Here is an 11,443-nt window from a genome sequence, read left to right on the forward strand (position 1 = left end):
TTCATGACACAGATTAAAAGATTAAAAGACTAGTACTTTTTCCCCTCAAATATTATATACAATAATCCAGGGACAGCGATGCCCAAGAGCCTTTTAAAGAAATGGAAAGATGCCATTCTCACTATAAGGGTGTCTCTCTGTTTAACCTTTTTTGCTTTGCACTCAGAATTCATTCTACCTAAATGGTTGTTCTGTAGGATGTATAAAGCTGGTCATGGTTTTTCCAACTCCTGGAAGTAGTTACAGATGTACTGATAGGAGGTTGGCTTCTATAGGTGAAGTGAAACATAATTCAACAGATAATAACCACAGTAATTCAACCAGTGGATTATAATCATATAAATATCCAGTATCTTTTAATCATAAGGTCTTATATTTACCTGAAGAGGGGCTTCTGTCTCCATCAAAGCCCTCTCCAATTTTTTCTTAACATCAGTGAGTTCATTTGTCTCTCCAATCATTGCATCCAACTCATGAGTGATTTCAGATTTCCAAAATCCTATGTCATTGACTCGTTCTCCCAAATTTTGGGTGGAGTCTGCTTGAGTTTTTCTTGTTTGCTGATATTTGTCTTGAATCAGGCGAGATGTATCTACCCTTAGTCTCTCTGAATTATGTCGGGAAGTGTTGGATTCTAGATAATTGGTCAAATTGGACCTATACCAATCATCAGGAGTATACCTTGTGAAGAGAGTGGTTCTATTGGAAACAAAGGGAAGCATGGTACTCTCGCACACCTTCTGAGATCTGGTGCAGTACGGACCCAAGGTCGGCAAGTTGGAGGCTACTTTGTAGTATGTGCTTGGTCTCCAAGGAAGGCTCAAGGTGTGGGTTAAATTGTAGTGGGGGAAGCGGTCTCTATAGCTTGATGCCATAGTACTGATGGCTGGTAGAAAGTTGGTTGGTGTTGGTCTAGGGTGGGCATAAGTTGCCGTTAATGTAGAACCTAAAGGCTCCATGATGCTCAAACACTATTTGTAAATCTCTCCTGTTGGGGGGGAGGGGTGTATAAAAACAAACAGTCACATAAATTAATCTTTGGTAAAAATTTACAAATGAAAGCCACATTTGACTTTTAGTAGCAGTACTCCCTAACATATTAGGTATTTGTTCTAATTTGATATCCACCTTTACCAGTGATAATATGTTCCAAAAATATTTTTTCCCATCTCTGTTTCCAGAATATACTAAAAATTACATTTTTTTAGATTGGCCACTTGAATTTCTGAATTTTTAAAAAATCATTATTTAAATTTATGTAATTATCTTGTAACAAATCTAAGAACCTAAAGTACGCATTTTAACAGGGATGCATATCTTGCCTCTGTTATTTACTAGCTGTGAGGCATTGGGCAAATTACTTAACCTATTTGTGCCTCAATTTTCTCATCTCTAAATTGGGAATAATATAGTAGTACTTACTTCTCTGATTATGAGAGGTAGTAATAGCAAGGTGTTACTTGGCAGCATTTCCCCTACCCAGTCATCCCAAAAGAGCACAAAACTGGTATAACAATAGTGTGCTTGGTATGCAAACATACCTCAAGGCAAATACTTGGCTCCCTTCTCTTGGCAACTTGCCACCTCGAGGCACCTCCAGTATAGACACTCTAGGGCAGTTAGGAGGGCTAAGTAAGACAATGCTATGTTTTTGGAATGCTTATCATAGTTCTGGGCTCAAAATAAATGTTCAATAAATGTGAGCTTTTTAAACTACTAGGCCAGAGGCCCCTGGGTGGCTCAGTGGGTTAAGCCTCTGCCTTCGGCTCAAGTCATGATCCCACGGTTCTGGGATGGAGCCCCACATCAGGCTCTCTGCTCAGTGGGGAGCCTGCTTCCCCCTCTCTTTCTTCCTTCTCTCTCTCTGCCTGATCTCTCTCTCTGTCAAATAAATAAAATCTTTAAAAAATAATGATAAATAAACTACTAGGCCAAAAGTATATACAAAATAAAAGATAAATATTCATCCCCCCCAAAGGTGAACCCTTTGAACACTGAACAACTATTCATTAGTAGTTGTTTCTGTCTAGATATTTCCTATTATATACCAATATATGTATCATTTTTAAGGCTATCTTAAAAATGCTACTTATATACCATTTATACGTATGAACAGAGCTTTTTAAATACAAATATTGAATTACCTTAATATTATATGTATTATTTAGAACATGCATTTTTAAAATATATATTTATGATCTCTCCCCCTGTTAGAACATACAGATCCACTTCATCTTTTTTACCAGTTGAAAGTATTCTATTGTCTGGAACTTTTGGTTATTATTAGCTCAGAAAGTCAAGATGTCACAGCCTATGACATACTTTTCAGTATGTAAACATCATTCTGTTTAGTTGCTAATGTCTATGGATCCATTTATTGAAAAGGAAAAATAAATCAGATCCAATTCTATAACCACTTCAGAAAAAAAAAAAAATCATTTGATGATTATTTAAATAGCTATGTCTTGAGGCCTTTGGTCCCCAAGCCACAAAATAATCTATTTGTAGAACTGTGGTTAGATTGAAACACATTCATTCCACATGCGGTGGGACAGCTGCCCACGCCATGGTGGTGGCCCACACAACCCTAGCTCCCCACCTCTTCCTAATTCTTCCCTCCCTCAGTCCCCAGATACCTTGTACTGGCCAAGCTTAGGAGTATGGTGGTAAAAAAGAAACCTTAATAATCACTTGCAGTTCTTCCCCTCAGTTTGAAAGTTAAACACTGTTTTTCAAAAAAGTAAATTCAAAGCAACTTGATACCTTAGGGTCTTCATGGCTACTTTCAGTTCTAACCTCTTCTCCAGTCAAATCTGGAAATAATCTTGTCAGTTTTCTTTCAGCAAGAAACTTCAAGTGGGCTTTGGGCCACTCTTACTTGGATTTTCTTAATTCTTGACAGTAAAAGCTAGCGAATCATTTGGTCCTTCAATCAAGGAATTCTAAGTGTAGAGTTACCACATATGTTTACCCAACACCTATTATGTTGAAGCATCTAAACCCATGTTTATCAAATCATGAGTCATCTACTATGAGTGGTGATTTATGAAACGCAGAAGTTCATAAACCAGAGGAGACAGATTGAGAAATTCAATATAGCTTACAAAAGTTTCCAGTGATATATCTTTTAATTAGGGATGGGATATAATTTAAAATCTGGAATCTGAAGCATAAAACTCCAGATACATCTCTCAGATGTAGAGCTCCTGGTGTGTGGCCATAAGTTTCACATGGAGACAATATTCTACATAAGACACAGTGTTCTATATAGTTGCACAATGGAAGTTCTAGCTGCAGCCAGCCATCTTATAAGTCGTTCAGGAAGGCTGATTAGAAGACAAAAGCACAGCAACATCTTATATTTTGGGTCATTATTGGTCAAGGAAACCGAGGGTATCATGGCCTAAGAAATACTTAAAAAATCAAAATAGACTTCTGACTCCAACCATGATAGAGTAATAAAAACTAGACTTAGCCTCTTACATCTAAAACACTGGACAAAATATATGAAACACCTGTCTTGGACAATAAGCAGGATCTGATCTCTGAGAAAAGAGAAACAAATAAGGCAAGCCGTCTGATTGTCCTGGCATTCTGGCTGGAGGCAATTTCCAGATTACGGGAAAAACAGGTGAAAACTGAATGGATTCTGGCAACTTTGTGAGTTGAGGAGAAGATCAGAATTTTAGGAAGCTGGGACAGTTGGAAGTTGTGAAGCAGGATTCCAGAATAAAGCAGACTATGTAGAAAAATAGCTCCCTAAATCTATATAGGGGTCCACTTGCATCTTTGCTGTGCAATAGGCTGCACGTAGATCAAGGGACACTACATGAACTTTGGCAAAGAATGATGGCAGGGTTCTATTTCTAGAGTGGATGGAGAGACATTTTGAACTCAGACCAGTCAGAGTGGAGTGATGGCAGGGTTCAATATCTAGAGTCGATGGAGAGACATTTTGAACTCAGTCCAGTCAGAGTGGAAAGTTGTTGGTGATTACCTAGAGCATCCCATGGAGACCCCAGAGGAGTCACACATTAGAGATAAGGCTGACCTATCTCCAGAGTGAAAGTACTAAAGATTCATCCCATCAAAGCTTAAAAAGAGGCCTCAAAGAGATCAAATTAATCCACAAGTAATTTAATTGCCTGACAACATCAGGACATTCAAATATGTAATATCACAATGTCCAGCATTCAATCAATATTACCAGACATTCCAAGTAGCAGAAAAAATTCTGACACATAATTAGGAAAAATTGTTGACTGCAACAGGAATGATTTGATAGAACAAAGATTTGATAGAACAAGCAAACAATGTACAAGTATTTAAAGGAAAACAGGAACATAATGAAGGTAAAACAAGAACAAGATCTTTAAAAAAGAATCAATGTAACTTTAGGAATAAAACATACAACATATACTTATACGGTATATACTATATAGTATATACTATATATACTACTTATACAGTATATACTTATAAGTATATACTGTATATACTTATACAGTATATACTATAACAATTTTACTAGATGCAGGGTAGACACTGGGGGAATAAAGATTAGTGAGTTTAAATCTAACTAAACCAAAGCACAGACTTTCTCTAACTGAAAAAAAAAGAGAGAGAGAGAGAAAATCCTCAGTAATATAGGCACAATATCAAATAAACTAACATCACATATTTGGGGTGTCAGTCACATAGAAAGGGGAGGGAGACAAAAATATTTGAAGAAATAATGGCTGCATATTTTCCAAATTTGATGAAAATTATAAATCCCTAGGTCTAAGAAGCTCCAAACACTCCAAGAAGATAAACACACACCCAACATACATGTGTGCTCACACTACTACCACTATCATCACCATCACCATCATCACCTCAAGGATCATCATAATCAAATTGCTGAAAACCAGCAATAAGGAGAAAAACTTAAAATCAGAGCAAAAATACACATTACATAGAAAGGAACAAAGGTAAGAATTAGTGCAGAATTCTTGTCAAAAACTGTGCAAGCCAGGGGCGCCTGCATGGTTCAGTGTATTTAGGCTCTACCTTTGCCTCAGGTTATGGTCTCAGGGTCCTGGGATCGAACCCCACATCGGGCTCTCTGTTCAGCAGGAAGCCTGCTTCCCCCTCCCCCCTCTGCCTGCCTCTCTGCCTGTGATCTCTCTTTCTCTCTCTGTCAAATAAATAAATAAAGTCTTAAAAAAAAAAGTTGTGCAAGCCAAAAGACAATCAAACACCATCTTTAAACAGCTGAGGAAAAATGTAACCTAGAATTGTATATCCAGTGAAAGTATTTTTCAAAGATGAAGGTGGAATAAAATTTTTTCATAAAAATAAAAGCCAAGATTATTCATCAGCAACAGAACAGCACTAAAGGAATTGTTCAAAGAAATTCTTTAGGCAAAAAGAAATTATACCAGATGGAGACTTGGATCTACACAAAGAAACAAAGTGCTAGAAATGGTATGTGTGCTAATATAAAAAATATTCTTTTCTAACTTATAAATTTCTTTAAAAGATGGTTGTGTAAGTGAAATAATAAAAAATTATTGTGGAGTTTATAGTAAAAATAGAAGTAAATTTTATGATCATAATAGCACAAATGATGGAGAGATGAAAAGGCAATGTATTATTCTAGGATCACAACTAAAATGGAATAATATTGTTTAAACATATACTGCAACAAGTTTAAAAATGCATATTGTAAACTGTAGAACATTAGTTCTTCAAGATATGACCCAGAACCCATGAACCCAGAAGTCTAAACCTTCTCAGGAGTGACAAGGTCAAAATTATTTTGATAGAAATGCTCATATGCTGTTTTCCTTTTTCACTCTGATTCTCTCACAAATTTACAAGGGAGTTTTCCAGAGGTGACATGATATTTGATATCACAATAGACTAAATACAGTAGATTAGATAACTCAGCTGCTAATCAAAGAACCTTACCACATATATAAAATGATGCTACTCTTCTCACTAGATATTCTTTGTTTCAAAAACATAGCTTTTTAATAAAATATTTAGGTTACTATATAATGGGTTGTAATGCTTATTTTTAAAAGAATTGATATTCTAACTGATTTTAATTTCTAATATAATAAATATCAGGGGATGCAATCCACATAAAATTCTTTGAGATACTCAACATGAGGTTGTTTGAGTACAAAGGGGTCCTGAGACCAAACAGATTCAAAACAGAATTAAAGCTAATCAGCTAAGAGGGGAAGGGGAAAATAGAAGACCGACAAAGACACATAATCCAAGAGAAAAGAGACAAAAGTAAGACAAAATCAAGCAGCAAGGTGGTAGACACAAACTAAATCACACTGATAATTATATTTACAATAAATGGTTTAAACAGTCAAAGGAACAGATTTTTTTTTTTAAGATTTTATTTATTTGACAGAGAGAGAGAGACCACAAGTAGGCAGAGAGGCAGGCAGAGAGAGAAGAGGAAGCAGGCTCCCTGCGGAGCCAGAGAGCCCAATGTGGGGCTCGATCCCAGGACCCTGGGATCATGACCTGAGCTGAAGGCAGAGGCTTAACCCACTGAGCCACCCAGGCGCCTCCAAGGCACAGATTTTTAAGCTGGTTCTTAAAAAGCAATATTGAACGATATGCCATCTCAAAAAATCCATTTTGAATGTAAAACATAGATAAGTTAAAACTAAAAGAATGGAAAAGGCACACCATGTAAATACAAATCAAAAGAATATTGAAGTGGCTATATTAATAACAAACCAAACAGATTTCAGGACAATAAATACCATCACAAATAAAGAGGGAAATAGGGATAAAAGGATTAATCAAGGAGCTTTAATGATATTCAATGTCTAGGTAACCACCAATAGAATATTAAACACATAAAGCAAAAACTGGCAGAACTAAAATGAGAAACAGACCCACAGCTATAGCAGATATTTCAACACACCTCTGTCAGTAATTGTTAGAACAAATACAAAATTGGTAATAAATAGGCTATTTGAATAACATGACTAACTGGACCTAATCTATATCTACACACCACTCAAAACAGCAGATTCTTTTGTATCTATATGAGATGACAGATGTTAACTAAACTTATTGCGGTAGCCATTTCACAATATATGTAAGATATTATGCTGTACATCTTAAACTCATACACGTTACATGTTAATTTATCTCAATAAAACTGAAAGAAAAATATTTTTAAACAGCAATTACATACAATTTCCAACTACACAGAGAATGTTTAACAAGGTAAACCATATACTGACCCTTAAACAAGTTCTCAATAAACATAAAATACTGAAATGATACAGAATATGTTCACTGACTATATCAAACTAAATTAGAAATCAAAAATAGAAAGATATTTGGAAAATTCTCAAATAGCAAGAAATTAAACAGCACACTTTTTTCTAAGTAGCTCCACACCCAGCATGGAGCCCAATGTGGGGCTTGAACCCATTATCCTGAGATCAAAATCTGAGCCAACATCAGGAGTAGAATGCTAGGGGTGCCTGGGTGGCTCAGTGGTTAAGCATCTGCCTTCAGCTCAGGTCATGATCTCAGGGTCCTGGGATGGAGCCCCACATCGGGCTCCCTGCTCAATGGGAAGCCTGTTTCTCCCTCTCTCACTCTACCAGTTTGTGTTCTCTCTCTCTCGCTGTCAAATAAATAAGTAAAATCTTAAAAGAAAAAAAAAGGAGCAGAATGCTCAACTGACTGAGCCACCCATGCACCTCTAAACAACATACTTCTAAATATCCTCTAAGTCAATGAAGAAAAATTAGAAAACATTTGGAACCGAATGAGAATAAAAACAGAGCATATCAAAATTGTAAGATGCAGCTAAAATAGTGTTTAGGCAGAAGTGTATAGCTTTCGATGCTTACACTAGAAAATTAGCTAAAATCAATGATCTTGGGACACCTGGGATGCTCAGTTGGTTAAGCATCTGCCTTCAGCTAAGGTCATCACCCCAGGATCCTGGGATCAAGTCCCACATCCTTGCTCAGCAAGGAGCCTGATTTTCCATCTCTCTCTGCCCTTCCAACCCTGCTCATTCTCTCTGTGTCATTCTGCTCTCTCTCTCTCTCAAATAAATAAATAAAATATTTTAAAATTTTTTTTAATAAAATAAAATCAATGATCTCCACTTTATTCTTGATGGCAAGGTGTGGGGCATTGGGGGTGGGGGGAGAGCAAAGTAAGGGCAAAGTAGAAGGAAATAAATAATAAAAAGAGAAAAGTCAATGAAATAGAAAATGGACAAATGGGGGGGGGAGCAGCGAGACTCTAACAATAAAACTGATAGACCTCTCACCAGACTGATCAAGATAAAAAGAGAGGAGATATCTTACTAATATCAGGAAAGAAAAAGAGATATTGACACAGACCCCCCGGCAAACATTAAACAGCTAATAAAAACAATGTTACTAACAACTTTACACCAAGAAATTTGACAACAGAGATGAAATATACAAAATTCTTTAAAAAGACAAACACCCAAAATTTACTAAAGAAGAAACTGATGACTTGAGTAGCCCTGTAGTACTTAAAGGAGCTAAGTCTCTAGTTTAAAATCTTCCCTCAAAGAAAACTTCAGGCCTAAATGGGTCTGTTCACGAATTCTACCAAAGTTTTGAGGAGTTTTTTTAAAAACCTATGGCTTACTTTGATGATGTGACTTTTACAACATTTAAATCATTCTCTAAATTCTAACTCAGTCACATCTTAACAGGGCTCAGGAAGCACATACTAAGATCATTAACTGATGCTATAAATGTCTCCTATTTGCAAGCAAACTGAACAAATTCTTTGGAAAAATGACTGAAAATAGCTGTGGAAAAATTCATACCCTAAATTATGCAATTGTTTTTCTATTATACTTTCGGCATGAACCAAAAAACATTTTAAGAAATGAAGTCAAATACAGTGTATTTATTTAATGTGGAGTCAATAGTTACTTACCTACTGGGAAAAAAATGCTATAATTGTCTTCTATAAATATTAACATGCTAAAAATATAATCAATAACACAAAGACTGTAGGTACTGGGAAGCCTTACTTATAAACCAGAAGATGACCTCAAGTAGGATAAACATATTTTATTAGCATATTTAGGCAAGGCTTTAAAATCATAAATATTTTAAGGTATAAAAACCTGTGGATCATTTTGTGCAGAAGACATGACAGGAACAAATTTCCATTAATTTCTCCACATTCTGCCTCAGATAAGTGACCAGGATAGGCTTAAATGATCACATACAAACCCCCTTAGCTCTTCTGGTTATATCCACCAAATTACTCACAGTTCCAAACTGGGGCAAAAATAAAACACTGCCCCCAGTACATTAACAAGCAGATGATTTTTTTAAAATTATATCAGATTTTAACATTTAAGCAATTTATCTTTATGCATATATTAAATATGAATAAATAAGTAAATAAATAAATAAGAAGCTCCAGCCAGCCATCTTAGAAGTCATTCAGAAAGACTGATTAGAAGACAATAGCATGGCAACATCTTATATTTTGGGTTATTAAGTTAATTCCTTCTTTCCAAAAAAAATGTATAATATAGAACCCTCTTCACTGAGACTGGAAATATAAATTAACATATATTGAAGATCTATGTGGCAGCATCTAACAAAAAAAGCTGAAAAAGCACATTCCCTATGTCTCAGCAATGCAACCTTTTGATATAGCTAGAGAAACTCAAGTATGTACCAAAGAATGGAGAAGAATGTACAAGAATGTTTCTAACGGTTTTTAAAAGGAAACAGTCTAAAAGTCTATCAAGAGGAGTAGGCATACATCATTTGTGTTAAGTTCATACAATCATTATCACACAGCAGTTAAAATGAATGACCTAGAGCACGACCCCATTATATAAACTTTGAAAACAACACTGTATATTCGTTTTTGAACAAATACGTAAGTAGAAACGGTCTACGAATATACAGAATGTAAGTAAACAGCCAGTTCTGGTAGGTGGGTATTGCTGGGAAAGAAGGGGAATGGGATTCCCAAGGGATGCATAGGAGGGAGGTCTCATCCACGACTGTAAAGTTGTTAGCTTGTTTATTTAAGTGAAGCATGGATGCTTGAACACTCTTACTTATTGCGGAAAATATTTCACTTTAAAAAGAAAAGAGTGGGGCGGGGGGCCTGGGTGGCTCAGTGGGTTAAGCCTCTCTGCCTTGGCTCAGGTCATGATCTCAGAGTCCTGGGATCGAGCCCCACATCAGGCTCTCTGCTAAACGGGGAGCCTGCTTCCCTCTCTCTCTCTCTGCCTGCCTCTCTGCCTACTTGTAATCTCTGTCAAATAAGAAAATAAAATCTTAATTAAAAAAAAAAGTAGAATATTTTATCAGAACCCTCGGAACACTTTGTCTATTAGTGCAACAATTTGCTCGCTTGTTTTCACGGTGGCCAAACAAGTAATATTATGCGTTTCTGAAATATTTATCTACACCATCATAAGCATCCAGGGAGGAAACATAAAGGGGTTTGGTCTAAAAGGTCCAAACACAAGTTAAGAGCTTCAGGGTCAGAGCAGAAGAGAACTGGCCTCAGGCCAAGAGGGAGCACCTGCCCTGATCAGAATCTCAGGAATCCCCCGGAACAGCCAGGCGGTGGGACGGCCCTCCCCTGGGCGGCCCTTGAAAACCTAGCGGAGGAGGCCGGACCAGCGCTGCGCCGGCAAAGCACAGCACCGCTCACAGATATGAGAAATTGCACGAGTGAGCACAGGGTCGGGGGTCGGACGTCCCTTTGCTGGTTCCGCGTTTGGAAATAACTTCTCAGTCCTTGACCACAAGCATCAGGCATGGGGCGGGGGGGAGGGGGACGGTGGGTAGCAGGTGCCCGTGGGTCTGTGCGGTCCCTATTTTGAAGGGTGGGGGCAGGGAAGTGCAGACTGGGGAGAGGAATTCCAGGGTTACCACGACTTCACCCCGAATTCTGAGGTCAGACGTTGGGGCTTCACTGGGGAAGGGGACGCTGCCAGGGGTCGTCTCAGCGGCAGGCAGGAGCCGACCAGACCACTCACCTGTCAGCGGCTGCGGGCGAGGGGCGGGGAAGGGGCGGTGAGCGGGAAGAGTGGCAGTCCCCCACCTACCGCCCTCGGTGGCTGGGACCCCGACCCTCCGGTCCTGGCCCCGCCTTCCCCACCTGTGACGTCAGCGCCCGTGGACCACTCAACGCCCCCCCCTGCCGGCTCGCCGGGAGCCCATTGGCCGGTGGGAGGCGGGAGGCGGGAGTGGGAGGAACGGAGGGAAACCCCGCGGCAGGCGGTTGCCATGGACGCTCTCGCGTCTAGTAACCACGGCTGCGGGGGAGACCTGCTTGATCGCGGAGGGGGGGCTGGGTCGGAGGGGGGGTGGGGCGGGGGGGGAGTGCAACCCAAGGGAGGGGCCACGGTGATACCCCGCCTCTCCTGCGGCAC

General features: G+C 38.6%; 1 protein-coding gene across 2 annotated transcripts in view; it reads right to left on the reverse strand.

The window, feature by feature from the left end:
- Positions 1 to 11,181, reverse strand: part of TEKT3 (tektin 3) — a 37,975-nt gene extending 26,794 nt beyond the window's left edge. The window contains exons 1-2 of one of the 2 annotated variants that reach the window (XM_045085391.1): positions 11,048 to 11,181; positions 381 to 988 (exon numbers count right to left, since the gene is read on the reverse strand). In XM_045085391.1, coding sequence (XP_044941326.1) covers positions 381 to 959 — 579 coding nt within the window. In that variant the 5' untranslated portion in view covers positions 960 to 988; positions 11,048 to 11,181. Of the gene's footprint in view, positions 1 to 380; positions 989 to 2,763; positions 2,894 to 11,047 lie in introns of those variants that run through there. The other variant, XM_045085392.1, reaches the window with a different exon arrangement.
- Positions 11,182 to 11,443: the final 262 nt, after the last annotated feature.

The sequence above is a fragment of the Mustela putorius genome, unplaced genomic scaffold, assembly GCF_011764305.1.
Source record: "Mustela putorius furo isolate JIRA1106 unplaced genomic scaffold, ASM1176430v1.1 tig00000867_pilon_pilon_pilon, whole genome shotgun sequence".
NCBI lineage: Eukaryota > Metazoa > Chordata > Mammalia > Carnivora > Mustelidae > Mustela > Mustela putorius.